Below are 17,108 nucleotides of genomic sequence, written 5' to 3' on the forward strand. Positions count from 1 at the left end.
ATATATATATATGTAGATGACAATTTCTCAGAAATATTTTTTTTCAGGATCAGCACCTTTTAAAATTCAGAATGTATAATCTTATATTTTAAAATTGCAATTGCTTAATGAAATAGTGTTCTTTCAATAAACTTTTTTAACTCACTGCTTTTAAGTAATTTAGATGTTCAATAAATTATTTTTAAATAAAAAATAAAAACAAACACTCATAGTTCCCACATAACCATTTTAAATGAAGGTACAAACTGATTTCTTTAATGAAAATTAACAGAAATACTTATACAGACACTTAAGTGGACACTGAAGGTAGCTTACAAAAGGAAAAAGTTGAAACAAATTAAGTAAATTATACACCTTTCCTTCCAAGCAGTTCAAATAATTTTGGTATATCTTTATTAATTTTCTCAATAGTCCTACATATTTAATAGAGAATTCATTAGCCCACTTTACAGATATTAAGGAGAATATGAAAAAATATTAATAGCCATAAATTACACCTTAAATTGTATTAACAGAAAGACCTGGAAATAGAATTTAGTTTTTCTCTTCGACCAAAAAGATATTAATGAAGCCATACAGGTAACTGAACCTAATTCCTCTGGCTCATAGTTTAAATCCATTTATGAGGATACTGACAAAAGGACTTTTTAGAAAAGCTCCTTAAATTTTAGAATAAAATATACTCAAAAGTTAAAATACACCACACACACACACACACACACTGCCCACTATTTTATTCTCTCCATATACCAAAAAAAAGTTTAAAAGTTCTAACACTTTGCATACACTATTCAAAATACCAGTTTACCTCTCTTTTAATAATGGGATCTGGATGGTCTAAGCATTCAATTATTGTCATCTGGTGCTGAAGAGCCAGAGTGGGATCCTGTTGGATAACATAGGTAAGAGCCTTCAGTCCTAGAAACAAAGATTACATTATACAATTGACTGGAAACAAATACCTAGCAAATTTCAAGAGCCCTCTTTGTAATTTCTGTCAGAATTATTTAATCATCTTGGAGCACCTGCGTGGTTCAGTCATGATCTCAGGGTCATGAGATCGAGCCCTGTGTCGAGCTCCACCCTCAGCAGGGAATCTGCTTGAGATTCTCTCTCCCTTTGCTCTCCACCTCCCCTTTGATGCATGCGTGCATGCGTGCGTGTTCTCTCTCTAAAATAAATAAGTAAAATCTTTTTTATAAAAAATTATCTAATCATCTTACCTAAATATTTGAGATTTATTTTAGGTGACAGAACAAATTTTCCAATGCACTTGGCAGCCTTCTCAAGTAATTCTGATTTAGGATAAATAGAATAAACTGTATGTACACATTCAAACAGAATAGCTAGAGAAAGAAAATATAAAATATCAGGGATCATGTTAAGGCATAGTAAAAGAACATGCTTATATAGAACTCACAGCAAATCAAATGAATTAAAAGGTCAGTTTTAGTAAAAAAAATCTTACTTATGGAAAATTTTCAAAGATAGGAACTTTGTGGTTTTCAGGCTTACACAGTTATTAGGATTATGCTACCACAGCACACTCTAAAGAGAATTACCTATTAATAGATAAAAATGATGAATTCATTCATGCAACAAGTATTTACTGAACACCTCCTATGTGCCAGGCATTGTTGTCATAGGATGGACACAGCCATGGAAAAAAGACAAACACCCCTGCCCTTAAGGAGCTCACATTCTAATGGACACATAGGTAATATATTCATTGTTTCTATATAAACATATATTTCCAACACTCTTTCAGTGTTTTAAAATAATTTGTTCTCAGGCAATTCCTACCACTCACACAAATAAACAATATATGTAGTTTATTTTAATACAATCATTTTAGAATGTTCTAGCATTTGCTTCAAAGTAGGACCACTTCATAAAAATTCTCAAGTCAGTTCTTTAAAGGCAACCTCAAAGAACCTCAAACCATCAACTGAACATCTTGGTAGTGTTCAAATTTGATTTTCTAATGTAGTTAAACATCTGATAAATATGACAGATGATCAAAGTAGACACTAAAATGTTTTTCAAGCTCTTTTGAAGAGCCTAAGTCAAGGAGCTAGAGGTTCACCACAGTAGAGAACCAGTGAAGTATCAATACATCCTGCATGTGCTGTGGAATCACAGTAATGAGAAAGTGACACAGACTCAGCAAACTCAACAGTTCTACTACAAGCCGAAGCACATCCAAGTGTCCTTGATAGGATCGTTTCTTCTCTAGTTCCAAAAGCCTAAAACAAAACAATCAGATACTTTTTGTGTGTATAAGACAGATCTTGAATATTCAGCTAGCTATGTCTTACACTGCTAAGTTGCCCATCAATTGATTCAAATCTAAATTTTGTATGAAAAGCTTTATATGAACCCCTTCTACAGAGAAAGAAAGAGAGAAAAGAAACCAGAAGTATAAAGTTCTCTTTAAGAAGGGAAAGGACTTTAAAGGAAAACCTACAAAGTAAGTTAATTTAACCTAAAAAGAGGGGTGCCTGGGTGGCTCAGTCAGTTAAGCGGCTGCCTTCGGCTTAGGTCTTGATCCCGGGGTCCTGGGACTGAGCCCCTCATCAAAGTGCCACTGATACCATATCCTTCTCCCTCTCCCTCGGCCTGTCACTCTGTCTACTTGTGCTCTCTCAAAATAAATAAAATCTTTTTAAAAAATTTTAAAAATCAACCAAAAAAGATACTCTGTATATTCAGATGTTGTGCTGTAAAATGTCCTCACTCTGTGCTATGAAAACAGTAGACGTTATGACTTAGTGAACTAAACAAAGAGAGGCTTGGTCAAGTGACTAACCTACTAAGGCAGGAATGGATAAACCAATACTAAATCCAGCCCTTGGCCTACTTTTGCAAGCCTGTGGACTGATTTTCACATTTTTTTTAATTGAGATATAATCAACATATAGCATGTTAGTTTCAGGTATACAGCTACATTTTTTAAACATGGTGAAAAAGGGGTACCTATGTGACTCAGTCAGTTGGGCATCTGACTCTGTTTTGGCTCAGGTCATGATCTCAGGGTCTTGAGACTGAGCCCCACGCTGAGCTCCCCGCTAAGTGGAGAGTTGGCTTGAGATTCTTTCTCCCTCCCTTTCCTCCCACTCTGCTCCTCACTCCTCCCTCCTGCTCATATTCTCTCTCTTGCTCTAAAATAAAAATCTTTAAAAAAAATAAAAATAAATGTTAAAAATTAAAGTTGTGAAAAAAACAAAAAAAAGGAGAATTTATGACAGAAACCTATGTTATATACAAAGCCTAAAATATTTACTATCTGGCCCCTCTTTAGAAAAAGTTTACCAAGCCCTTAACTAACCAGCCAGTCCTAAGTAAGACTAAAAATAATGTTTTGCAGGGGTGCTTGGATGACTCAGTGTGTTGAGCCTCTGCCTTCGGCTCAGGTCATGATCTCAGGGTCCTGGGATTCAGCCCCGTATCAGGCTCTCTGCTCAGTAGGGAGCCTGCCTCCCCTCTATCTGCCTGCCTCTCTGCCTTTGTGATCTCTCTCTCTCTCTCTCTAATAAATAAATAAAATCTTTAAAAAATAATAATAATGCTTCGCAAAAATAATAATAATAATAATAATGCTTTGCTGGTGCACCTGGGTGGCTTAGTCGGTTAACCATCTGCCTTCGGGTCAGGTCACGATCCCTCGGTCCTGGGACTGAGTCCCGCATCAGGCTCCCTGCTCAGCAGAAAGCCTATTTCTCCCTCTCCATCTACCCCTCCCCTCCACTCATGCGCTCTCACTCTCTCTCAAATAAGTAAATAAAAATCTTTGAAAAAAAGATGCTCCATTTTCTATTGTAACTGACATGGTTTCCTTTACAGATTCCTGCCATTCAAAACTCTGCTGCTATCAGATTGTGTTACTACAAAAACTTCTCATTACTCACCTAAAATCTAAACTTATTTAGATGCTTATAAAATTTCTGGAAAGCTAGTACAGGTAAAATTAATAGTTAAAAAATTGCATTTATGGGGCGCCTGGGTGGCTCAGTGGGTTAAGCCGCTGCTTTCGGCTCAGGTCATGGTCTCAGGGTCCTGGGATCGAGTCCCGCATCGGGCTCTCTGCTCAGCGGGGAGCCTGCTTCCCTCTCTCTCTCTGCCTGCCTCTCTGCCTACTTGTGATCTCTGTCAAAAAAATGAATAAAATCTTTAAAAAAAAAATTGCATTTATTAGTCAACTTAGGCATAAATGAGCTGAAAAAGAATTTAACAGGTTTTTAGATTATTTTTCCACTGGAGCTAAATTACTCTATTCCTCAACTCCACAAAAATCTGAGTATAAGTCCGTAAAATAAAATAGCAGCCACCCTCCTGGCTCCCCTCTACAGTGGTTTCAAAAAAGTGCTTCTGAGGATTTCTAAACATAAAAACACAATGCGAAGTTTTGTTTTCTCTTCCAGAGCAACCCAGATCCAAACCAAATATCAAGTAAAGATTATCAAATTAAAAATTAATAACATTCTAACATTTATGATACTCTAATTTTATCATAGGTATTTTGGGCTGGATTACGCAAAAAATTCAAAGTTCCACTGATACCATATCCTTCAGACTAGACTTTAATTTCATATGAAGTAAGTCTCTATCTACTGACCCCACTCTGGCAGGGAGATGTGGGTACCACCAATGGAGGTGGAAGCCCAGGTTCTCCACTCTGCCTACTTTGACACTTGGAGAAGCAAGGGTTCCTTGTTCTGGACAAAGTGGTGGGGGACAGGAACATCTGCTGATACTATCCTGCCTGGGAAAGAAAGGGGCATTACTTCCTAAGTACTCCCTACGTGGCCACCACCGACAGTGGCCTGAGCATGCCTGACCAGTGATGAAGGCTCCAACTCTCCATCAGGCTTCTTCTAACACCACCCCAGCAAAGAGAGGACAGGTACTTCGTTAACCCCCTATTTCTAACTAAATCCAGGCTCCCCACATCATCTCCACTGACAGTGCAAGGGAGGGTTGCACCTGGCAACACCTGGCACAGATGAAATTCTGGCTCTTCTCTTGGGCTTCTCCACCACAAGTTCAGGGGAGGGTTGGGAAGCTGGTTACACCTGGTGTGGTGGAATTCCTGGCTTCCCACTTAGTCTTTTCTGCCATGACACAGTTTGTTCTTTGTGATGCTTGGCTGGAATGCAAGACCACTGTCTAAAAGTTTTCTATCTTGCTATTTTGCCTTTTTCTTATCTTTCCTTTGGCTAGACAGCAGGCTTTTTTCTTGGGGCATTTTTGTCTGTCAGAATTTCCAGCATGCTGGCTCTCCAGTACCCAGTCTTGGGACTGAGGCAAAAAGAAAACACAGGGTACTCACTATGGTATTGTTTCTTGCATCCCAAGGTCTCTAACCAGTCTACCTTCATTTCTCTATCTTTCAGAGTCAGATGTTAAATTTACAAATAATACGCACTAAGTGGGAAAAACAGGGAAATGAACTTCTATCTACTTTTGATGGTCTGTTCCTTGTACTCCATTTTATATAATTCTCCCAATTTATTAAATAACTTACTAAAAATGTTACTCTCATCAGTACCTTGCGTACCAAACTCCCGTATCTCTGGATTTATACAGTTGAAAGTCCAAACTCATATGGCTCCCCTGAGAGGACCTCTGCAACATGGCCTTTCCACTGCTCCCACTTCGAACTGTCCATGCAGGCTGCTGGTAAGTCAATATTCTCTGAAACAGTTTTACACATCCCCACTTCTGCACCCTCTCTCATGTTCCCTCTGCCTAGACCCCCTTCTGGCTATCTGAATCCTCCCTACCTTTCAGGGCCCCATTACATCAATAAATCCTTATGTGTGTTCTCAGGCCCACAGTGATCTCTACCACCTCTGGTTATTCCCTGCACCACCCCCCACCACATAGCATTCTACCTTATATTGGTATTATGCTTTCATAAATAAGCTATTTCTTCCATTATATTGTAAATTCCTTGAAGGCAAAGATTGTATTTTACACTTCCTCATATGCTCTATATCACTTTGTACAATGCCTGGTACATAACAGTAGTCAATAAATGTCTTTGATGTGACTTATATCTTAATTTAACAGTAAGGTAAGTTATAATAATGGAACTGTCATAAAAATATGGTTTAGAAAGTATAAAGACTAAAATTCAATCAGATAACTGATAAAAAGTAATCTTCTTTTCCTTTAATTCAATAAAATATATTACTCATTGATTAATCTAGTACCAGATCCTGGGATAGACACAGTTTCTTCTCTTATGAAGTTCATAATTTAAAATCCACATCCTTAAGCAAAAAAATATTTATGTTAGCACTACTAAAGAACAGTCTACCATTGATAAAATCACTGTAAGTTATAAACCATATCAATACAAAAAAGGAGGGGGCCTAACAATGGAAAGATTAATAAAGGAAATAAATAAAAGAAACTATAAGGTTTCCATGGCAAGGTGAACACTGGACTGACAGCCTACAAAGAAACAAACTGTTGGTTTTGGTCCCAGAAATCTTAATAAAGGAAAGGTGCCCTAGTGGAGAACATTAAAAAATATTCCCTCAGGTATACAGCATTCTCCAAATCAAAGGAATGGGTAACAATGGCTAGATCCAAAAAGGGGAACTGGGTGGTGAGTAGTAAGGGTCAAAGGAGCACTTACTGTTCACTGTATACCTTTGTGTACCTTTTGAATTTTGAACCATGTGCATATATTACCTATTCAAGAAAATAAAATTAAAGCTGAAATGTCAATTACCAAAAAAAAAAAAAAAAAAAAAACCCAAAAAAAAAAAAACCAAAAAAAAAAAAAAAAAAAAATCCCAAAACAAAAAACCTTCTGTAAGAAAAAGAAAAGTAGATCCTTTTAAATTCTTACCCTACATGCTAATTATATCTCAAGCAAAACATTTTAACTTGGCTGCCTGCAAAGACTCTGGCACTTCTCTAGAGCTTCTGACAGTTCCTAGCCAAACCACCTGTGCCAGCAAGGTTCATCCTTACCTCTGGCCTGACTCTTCTCATTACATAGCAGGATCCTAGATAATACCAACTGATCATTATGCTATACACTCCTAAGGGTAGGGACTGTATCTACCTCTTTTTCCTTTAATCTCCCAGACTCAGCATGGAGAAATAAATCAACTCTTTCCTCAATCTGTACCTGGTTTACAGATCAAGTTTTTGTTCTGTAAGCCTTCAATAAATGCTGGTTGAAAAAATGAATAAACCACTTTTATTGCCTTAATTACCATTTATATGTGCAAAACATAAATCTATCCTTCAAAATTTACCATCTCAATTCCTTATGTGCATTATCATCCCTGTACTAGTCTTATACTGCAATCCTTTCTCCTTATTCCTACTCCATCTTTGTCAAGCACTTTTCTTACAGTTAAACTAGTGCAATTTCTGCCCCCTAGTCAATTCTACGTTTCTACAATCATTGTCTTTAAAGATCCACAGTTTACCACTGTCTTGAAGAACAAGTAATGGTCTTCCACCCCTACTTCACAGTATTTTACTAGATTTTATTAGATTAAGAAATGACTTCTCATTTGAGTTACTCTCTCAATGTCTCTTTACTGGTCTTCTCCAGAGCATGCAAAATTCAAACTGTTTTATTTTGCTTCTGAATACTTCCAAATACCCCAATTTCTTTACTGAGCTTTTTCAAAGTAATCAATAAAGAACTAAAGTTCCTCCCTCTGGCTATTAAGAGTGGAAATTTTTTGGTTACTTTCCTAAGTTCTCTACCCCCAAATTGCTCATCTCGTATCATTAAACTACTTTATAAAACTGTATACAACACATATATAAATATTATTATTGCATATATATATATATATATGTTATACGTCTTTGTCTATACCCTTCTCTTCCTTCAGTTGTCTTCTTAAATATCATTTTTCCAGAAAAATCTTCCTGTTCCTCCTCTCACTTACAGCTAGCTGCTACAGCACCCTATAATTCTCCTTTGTAACATTTATATCACCTGTCTTTTTCCATCTAGTCTGTGAGGTCAATGATAATACTATTTTATCCACAACTGTATTCTAAGCACTTTGCACAGGGCCTGACAAGAAACAGAAATTTAAGCAATATTTGATGACCAGTTGACTGATTTATTTGAGATCTGTCTTCCTAAGTATGGAACAGACCTACTGGGTTACACTTACAGTCAATTAGATGTTTAGTGAATACTTTCAATATAAAAACAATTTCTCTTAAAAAATGAAATAATTAGAAAAGAGAAAGATAACTTTAATAATGAATTTAGGTCAACATTTTAAACAATGCCATAATTTCAAATTATTTCTATTAGTTATCTAAGGCTTGCACTGAAAAATAATAACCCAAAGAATCATTTTAAAAATTAACATATACAATTCTTTTGGAATTTATAGTATTCTAACACACATTTTGTTACACTCCTGGAAAACACTGTTAATCATTAGAGTAGCATTTACATATGTTACCTACCATATGTGACATTGTGATTTAACTCGGCTCTTCGTAAGGATTCATCAAGAACATCATACATTAATTCACTTGTCCTGTTTAAAAGATATTTTATTTGCAGTAGAATTATAGTATTATAACTCAATAAAACAGTTTTTCAAACTTCTCTCTCTTTAAAACTGAGGATCTACAGAAAAGAAGTGAAAGAAATTCATTTTATGAACTTAATAGAACTTCACTTCTTTAAGATTCCATTTGTTCTTTTTCATGAGTTTAATTTCCTGCTTTATCAAAGCTAACTAGTCAATGGAGAGATATCTAAAGTTAATCAACTCTTTCCTCTACCTGTACCTAGTCTATAAATCAGGCTTCTGTTTGAATATCTTCATAATTTTACTTATAGTAAAATATGCTACCTGTTTCAAATTACTACTGTAAAATCTCGCATATCCAGATTATTCCAGATGGTAACCACATAGTCTTCAAAAAATATTCAAATACTAGTCTTTCTTTGAATAGCACCAGGTTCTCTGGAAAAAAAATTTCAACTTTCATTTACATTAAATATAAAGAGATCACATCTTGTGAAATGGGTTTCTATCATTCCTGTATCTTTGTGGTTACTGATTACAATTACAATAACTGGGCTGAGGTAGATACTATAAGAAAATGCAGTGCTTTGTACAGCACTCTGCCTCCCAACCTAGAAAAGTCTTCTCCAAGAGGTCAGTGTGAAACTATGGCTTCTCAACTGGCATTTCTGTTTCAGATTCAAAAAGCAGTAACAGAAAAAAAAAAAAAAAAAAAACACTACATCACAAACAATACACAGAGTAGTCTTGCAGAGAAACTACACTGTAAAACAAAGAGATCAAAATAATGTGAGGCAACACAAATAACTTGTGATGTATGTTACACCTTTTTCAGAAAATTTCTTTTTTCCAAATATACAGTTATAAAATTTAATATGAAGTGCATGTGCTTTTATTCTGTCTTGACTAAAGTGTAACTACCCAGTGGGAATCCAGAACCATATTCTAAAATCCCTCATTTTATTGTGTAAGCACTTTTTCCAGACAGTAACCACAAGGCAGACATTACAACCCTCCCCCCGACCCCAAATTTGGTAATACTACACCTAGATTACAGTCTAGTCTTCTATATTTTAAAAGCCAATGTCTGGCATAAGAGTCATAATTAACCACATGAAAATGTGGAACATCTGCAGACATGATCAAGCAACATTAATACCCTAAGACAAAGAATGCTATAAAACAAAAGAAAATATTCAAACAGACAAAAGAATATAAATATAAAAAGACTTTTCCAGTAAATTAGCTCTTTCAATTAAATATACTGGAATCCTGTTATAAAATAACATTTTTACTTGCCACACTGAGCTAAGCATGGTATAAGAAATACAAGATTTGTGTTAACAGAAAATGTCAGAGTTGGGACAAAAAAGGAGAAAATATTCTAATGTTCCACAACATCATAAGAGTTCCCCTCTTTATTCATTTCATTGGGCCTAATTCTATTCAACTGAGCTCTCTGGAGGTAAGTACTCTCTTTGTACATATGCTTTGTAACTTTGTACATATTCCCTAAATTCATCCATAAAGGAAGTAAGAAAAATAATGAGTTAATGAATTTAGTAAATTCACTAAATGCCTCCAAAGTCACTGGATCTTTTTAGACCGTAAGGTCTGGTTGCATTACCATGAAATTCATGATTTTAAAACAGAATTCTAGTGAACTCCAACTAGAGCTACACAATAGGAGAGGCTGGATTATATAAAATAAAATTAGGACAAACATTTGTAATGTGCATATCTACTCCCATCACCTCCAGTTTTTTTACTTAGGTTTCATCAGGAATTGAGATTCAGAAACACAGAAAAAGTAACATAGCAATACCAGGAGTGATACAGTCCAATTAGCTCTCATTAGGAGCTCCAGGGAAATGCAAACTGACATGACACTGACAAGGCACTAGGAGGAGCAAGAGCCTAGAAGACAATCCCTTTGTAAAGACAGGCTAAAGAATTAGAAGGTACCCAAATGCACAAAGGAGAACCATCTCTCATAAAGTCAAAACACCGATTAGCAAAATTCTTTTTAGCAAATATTTTCTTAAGAAACACATTAAGGACTCAAGCCATGGTCCTTGCTCTCAAAGGAACTAAAATTTAGTTGGGCTTGCTCTTGAACAGTTCAGGAAAAAAATTTTAAAATATGTGTGCACACACAAATATATAGAGAGTGAGAAAGAAAAATAACACAAATGCAAATAATTGATGTCTCTAGGAAAATGGTTTAACGAAGCTTCTTGTACTGTTCTTGGAACTTTTCTGTAAGTTTGAAAACTATGGCAAAATAAAAAGTTACACAAAATATATATCATTGAAAAGACACCCATAAAAATTATATTTAAAAAAAAAGAGTAAAAAAATAAAAAGAGTAACTTAGACAAATGAATTAAAATGAAGCACTCACATCCAACCAGAGCAAGAGTCAGCAAACTAAAGTCTGCAGGCCTATCCTGGCTGGATGTTTGTTTTTGTACAGTTTTCACATTTTTAGATGATTAGCTGGGGGGGAGGGAAGATCAAAAGAATATTTCACAATACATAAAGATTATATGAAATTCAAGTTTAACATCCATAAATTTTTTTGGAACACAGCAACGTTCATTCATTTATGGATTGTCCTTTTGAGTTCTACAGTAAGAGGCTTGAATGGCTGCAAGAGACAACATACAGCCCACAAAGCTTAAAATATTTATTGTCTGGCCCTTTACAGAAAGTTTCCCAATCCCTAAACTAGAATGATTAAGAAGGCTTCATGAAAGATATGGAGCCTCAGAGGTCCCTTTCTCTATGAGCAGGATTTAGATAAGCAGAGAGCCAGGATTATCCTATCCTAGCAACCTGTTATGTCCTTCCTACGGTGGTTTATTAAACATTGGGAGAATCTGATTTATGAAACTTCTAGATGACAGGCTATCAAGGTATCAAGTTTACTTAGAACAGTTTACCTTTGATCATCTTTTCCTAGAAGTCCTAGTATTCGCAAAAGCTGGATTTGTAACCATGGTGCTGGCACACTGTGGTAATTGAAATCTACTGGGAGCTTTCCTCCAACTACTTGCTTCAATATTGTTACAAAACTCCCCGTCAAGTCTTTATATCCAGATGAATTCTCCTATATCCAAAAAACAAAACAAAAAATGTTCTGTTATGTCTTATCAAATATAAAATAGACCTGGTTGAAATGCCATACAGAATCTAACTTAGATTATACCTATATGTTCACTTAGAAATTTCAGGTGCACATTTAATGAAACAGTACTCTAATCTAATTAGATTTCCTCTTTGATGAAACTGCTCTAGCTACCTGTTCCAAATCTGAATCATTCCCCAAAAAACGTCCACCAATAGCTACTTGTACCCACACAGTCTTAATCACATTTCATAATTTCTTACAATTATATCTTATATAGAAATTTTACTAGCCAATATCAGCAATTAAATCAAAAAGGGGAATGAAAGGCACACTGATAAGGGGCATTATTTCTACTTTTGATGAAGATCAAGGCCTGTTTGCAATCTCTGAACTTTGTTTGCAAAAGACTTCTCATGTAAACGATCTGTGTTCTGGGTGGAAGAGCACACAGAGTCAGGTCTACTCAAACATTCAAACCTCCCAGAATCAGTGCATCTGCCTTTTAAAAATTAATTAATCCTACAGTATTTAAACATACCTGTGTTTCTGAATGAGTGTGCTTTGATTATCTATCTGACTAATCTCTTGAACTGGGGAAATTACATACACATTCCTCAAAGTAAACATCAGATTCTTCATTGTAGTTTTTAATCTCATGATCAAGGACACCTTTTTGGAAGGGGAATAATAGCTCTTTCAAAGTTTAGTAAACATTAGAGGAAAAATAAGATTTAACATCAAATATCTATTTTATACCAATCTACTTTGGAGCACAATGCATAAAAATGAACACAATCTTCAAATCTGTAACTGTAAACTGAATTAAATAAATATGCCATTTTGTTTTATAATAGTCATCGAGTCTCTCACATATACATAAAACATACAAAGGTTTTCAGGCAATAGACTGAGGCTGAATTAGTATAAATCTATATCACCATTTAGAAAATTTTACCATACCATTCAACATTCCTTTAACATCCGACACAGTATGAATGTAAGGAGTCAACACTGTAGTCTATATACCTTGCACAACCCCCACTGACTCTCCTTATTTCTAGAAGCTCATTAAACATCTCATGAAGTTGTATGAAAGAAAGTCACTGCTTTGGGCACCTGGGTGGCTCAGTTGGTTAAGTGTCTGACTTCAGTTCAGGTCACAATCTAGGAGTCCAAGAATCTGGCCCCACACACCAGGCCCCGAGTAGGGCTCCACGCCCACCAAGGTGTCTGCTTCTCCTCCTCCCTCTGTCCTTCCCCCTGCTCGTGCTCTCTCTCTCTGATATATAAATTATTTAATTTAAAAGAAAGTCACTGCTTGAAAAACAACAAATATGGATATTTCAATCACCTCCTATAACTACCATTTTTCCATGTGTCTTTAGTAACTCAAAAAACTTAGTCATTTAAAAAACAAACTCTGTAATGTGCCTACAACTCATGCTATCAAACAACTTGCAAAAATTACTATTAAAAAGTCAGTAATAAAAACGTGAAATGTTAATTCAGCATTTTACTGAAAAATCTGAGTTTCCTTTTAATTCTGTAATTACATTTTTTTTCATAACTACCTTTTTCTAATAGCAACTGCTCAGTATCTCCTGAAATTTCCAACTTACCTTAATCATCCTAAAGTATATGTGCAAAGAAGCAGCCATGACCCCAACATCTCTGTCACAAAGTGCTTTCCGAAACTTAATGTGAATATGCTGTACTTGATTAGGAGCAATGAGATAGAATTTATATAATGCCAGAACAGCTTTTCTTCGTATAATCTCCCTAAAGATAAAAAATAAAATCTAAACAAACCATCTGACTTGTCAGGCATTTAGTTTGAAAAGACTGTAGATGAAATGATTCCAAGATAGCAGCTATTACCTTAATCTAAAAAAGAAAGAATTACTCATTTTTGTTCATTTCTTTATTCTAATCCACTAAACTATAAAAAGCGGTTATCTCCAGGAGGTAAGAGCTCAAGAGACTAAACACCCATGTTATACATTTCTGTAGTTACATAATTTTTGGTAACAAGCATGCATTTATTATTTTTGAAACCAGAACAAACAAGGAAAATAAACAAACTTTTTTTCTTTAACATATAATGTATTATCTGCCCCAGGGGTACAGGTCTGTGAATCATCAGGCTTACACATTTCACAGCACTCACCATAACTCATATCCTCCCCAATATGAATAAACTCTTTAATTCCCTAATTCCATTTTTGAATGCCCTCTCTCTAGAAATTGGGAAAGAATCAACAATTCTAACTTATAAAGGTAGTTCTGTCTACTAATATTAAACAGTTTCTTTATTAATATTGGAAATCTCATTAATATTTTACTTTCTATTATTTTTTTTTGTACCATGGGCAAGCATATTCCAAATACTTTAGGGAGGCAGGGCAGCAGAAAGGGAGACTCACATTAAAAGATGTTACTCTTCCCCTTGCCCAACTCATGTTTCAAAAATGTCATTACAATGAAGAGGAAAGCAGGAACACCTGGGTGGCTCAGTGGGTTGAGCGTCTGCCTTCAGCTTAGGTCATAATCTTGGGGTCCTGGGATGAAGCCCCACATTGGGCTCTCTGCTCAGTGGGAGCCTATCCCCCCCACCCTCTTCCTGCTCTTCCTTACACTCTTTCTCAAATAAGTAAAACCTTAAAAAAAAAAATGAAAAGGAAAGTATATACTAATCCTACACTTAATTTTTTTTTTTTAAAGATCTTATTTATTTATTTGTCAGGGACAGAAGGAGAGAGCAAGCGAGCACAGGCAGACAGAGAGGCAGGCAGAGGCAGAGGGAGAAGCAGGTTCCCTGCTGAGCAAGGAGCCCGATGTGGGACTCGATCCCAGGACACTGGGATCATGACCTGAGCCGAAGGCAACCGCCCAACCAACTGAGCCACCCAGGCGTCCCCTTACACTTAATTTTTAACAGATAATGTCTAGCACACAAGAAGCAAAATAAGAAGTTACTATCCTATATTCTATTATAATTTCCAAGGAAGTATATCCCTTGTTATTCTCACTCATGCCTCTTTCTAAATATATCTTATTTGCAGGCTATGCTGGCAATGCTCGTAACAGCAGCAAGTGTCACAAAAGTGAAGTATTTACTTTTAGGGTTCCTTAATAAGTATTTCTGTTACCTAAAATCATAGAATCTCAAAATTGAGATTATTCAATGCAATCCTACGTGTCCCACTCAAAAATACCTTTTAGAATATTCCTAACAAATGTCAAATTTAGCTTCTTTTAATTTCCATTAACAAGCAACTCACTACCTTCCTAGGCAAACTATGCCAGGACGGAAAATTCTTTTTCCAGAGAAAGCAAAAGCAGATTAACAACAGATTTGCCATCAATATTATTAATACTATGGTGCCTATAAACTATATCTCATTATATGTACTGCTATTAAGGGTTAACAAATATCAGTTCTGAGAGAGAATAAGTAAACGAGATGATGGAATGCAAACACTCAACAGGCTCAGGAATCTGCAAGCCTGGCCCTTTGTGGTGGTACTAACAACAGACATCAGGAGGGAGGAGTCAAGATGGCGGAGAAGTAGCCGGCTGAGACTACTTCAGGTAGCGGGAGATCAGCTAGATAGCTTATCTAAAGATAGCAAACACCTACAAATCCAACGGGAGATCGAAGAGAAGAAGAACAGCAATTCTAGAAACAGAAAATCAACCACTTTCTGAAAGGTAGGACTGGCAGAGAAGTGAATCCAAAGCGACGGGAAGGTAGACCGCGGGGGGAGGGGCCGGCTCCCGGCAAGCGGCGGAGCAACGGAGCAGAAAATCAGGACTTTTAAAAGTCTGTTCCGCTGAGGGACATCGCTCCAGAGGCTTAACCGGGGTGAAGCGCACGCGGGGTCAGCGTGGCCTCAGGTCCCGCAGGGTCACAGAAGGATCAGGGGTGTCTGAGTGTCGCAGAGCTTACAGGTATTAGAACGGGGAAGCCGGCTACAGAGACAGCCGAGGAGTGAGCTCTCAGCTCGGGGTTACCTTGAACGGCTCGCAGGCTCGGTCAGCTCAGAGCGTGGCCGGAGGCCAGGGTGACAGGAGCAATTGGGCGCTGTTCTCTGAGGGCGCACTGAGGAGTGGGGCCCCAGACTCTCGGCACCTCTGGGCCGGAGACTGGGAAGCCGCCATCTTCATTCCCGTCCTCCGGAACTCTACGGAAAGCGCTCAGGGAACAAAAGCTCCCGAAAGCAAACCCGAGCGGATTACTCAGCCCGGCCCCTGGTAGGGGTGATGCAACTCCGCCTGGGGCAAAGACACTTGAGAATCACTACAACAGACCCCTCCCCCAGAAGATCCACAAGAAACCCAGCCAGGACCAAGTTCACCTACCAAGGAGTGCAGTTTCAATACCAAGGAGAACAGCGGAATTCCAGAGGAGGAGAAAGCAAAGCACGGAACTCATGGCTTTCTCCCCATGATTCTTTAGCCTTGCAGTTAATTTAATTTTTTTTTCTTTTTCAATTTTTTTTTCTCTTCTTCTGCTAAATTTTTTTAAATTTTACCCTTTTCTTTTTTAACGTTTTTTAACTAGTTTATCTAATATATATATATATTTTTTCCATTTTATATTTTTTCATTATTGGTTTTCTTTTTTTATTTGTTTCTTTTTCCTTTTTTGTTTTTTGTTTTTTTTCTTTTTTTCTTTCTGAACCTCTTTATATCCCCTTCCCCGCCCTCACGATTTGGGATCTCTTCTGATTTGGCTAAAGCATATTTCCCTGGGGTTGTTGCCACCCTTTTAGTATTTCACTTGTTCCTTCATATACTCTTATCTGGACAAAATGACAAGGCGGAAAAAGTCACCACAAAAAAAAAGAACAAGAGGCAGTACCAAAGGCTAGGGACCTAATCAATACAGACATTGGTAATATGTCAGATCTAGAGTTCAGAATGACAATTCTCAAGGTTCTAGCCGGGCTCAAAAAAGGCATGGAAGATATTAGAGAAACCCTCTCGGGAGATATAAAAGCCCTTTCTGGAGAAATAAAAGAACTAAAATCTAATCAAGTTGAAATCAAAAAAGCTATTAATGAGGTGCAATCAAAAATGGAGGCTCTCACTGCTAGGATAAATGAGGCAGAAGAAAGAATTAGCGATATAGAAGACCAAATGACAGAGAATAAAGAAGCTGAGCAAAAGAGGGACAAACAGCTACTGGACCACGAGGGCAGAATTCGAGAGATAAGTGACACCATAAGACGAAACAACATTAGAATAATTGGGATTCCAGAAGAAGAAGAAAGAGAGAGGGGAGCAGAAGGTATATTGGAGAGAATTATTGGAGAGAATTTCCCCAATATGGCAAAGGGAACAAGCATCAAAATCCAGGAGGTTCAGAGAACCCCCCTCAAAATCAATAAGAATAGGTCCACACCCCGTCACCTAATAGTAAAATTTACAAGTCT

General features: G+C 36.8%; 1 protein-coding gene across 3 annotated transcripts in view; it reads right to left on the reverse strand.

The window, feature by feature from the left end:
* Positions 1-17,108, reverse strand: part of AP4E1 (adaptor related protein complex 4 subunit epsilon 1) — a 66,318-nt gene that overhangs the window by 33,359 nt on the left and 15,851 nt on the right. For 2 of the 3 annotated variants that reach the window (XM_032856494.1, XM_032856492.1), the window contains exons 6-10: positions 13,290-13,449; positions 11,483-11,649; positions 8,467-8,540; positions 1,224-1,346; positions 809-918 (exon numbers count right to left, since the gene is read on the reverse strand). In XM_032856494.1, the coding sequence (XP_032712385.1) occupies positions 809-918; positions 1,224-1,346; positions 8,467-8,540; positions 11,483-11,649; positions 13,290-13,449 (634 nt within the window). The remainder of the gene's footprint in view (positions 1-808; positions 919-1,223; positions 1,347-8,466; positions 8,541-11,482; positions 11,650-13,289; positions 13,450-17,108) is intronic. The other variant, XM_032856493.1, reaches the window with a different exon arrangement.

This window comes from Lontra canadensis, unplaced genomic scaffold (assembly GCF_010015895.1).
Source record: "Lontra canadensis isolate GAN:19392208 unplaced genomic scaffold, GSC_riverotter_1.0 scaffold12, whole genome shotgun sequence".
Taxonomy (NCBI): Eukaryota; Metazoa; Chordata; class Mammalia; order Carnivora; family Mustelidae; genus Lontra; species Lontra canadensis.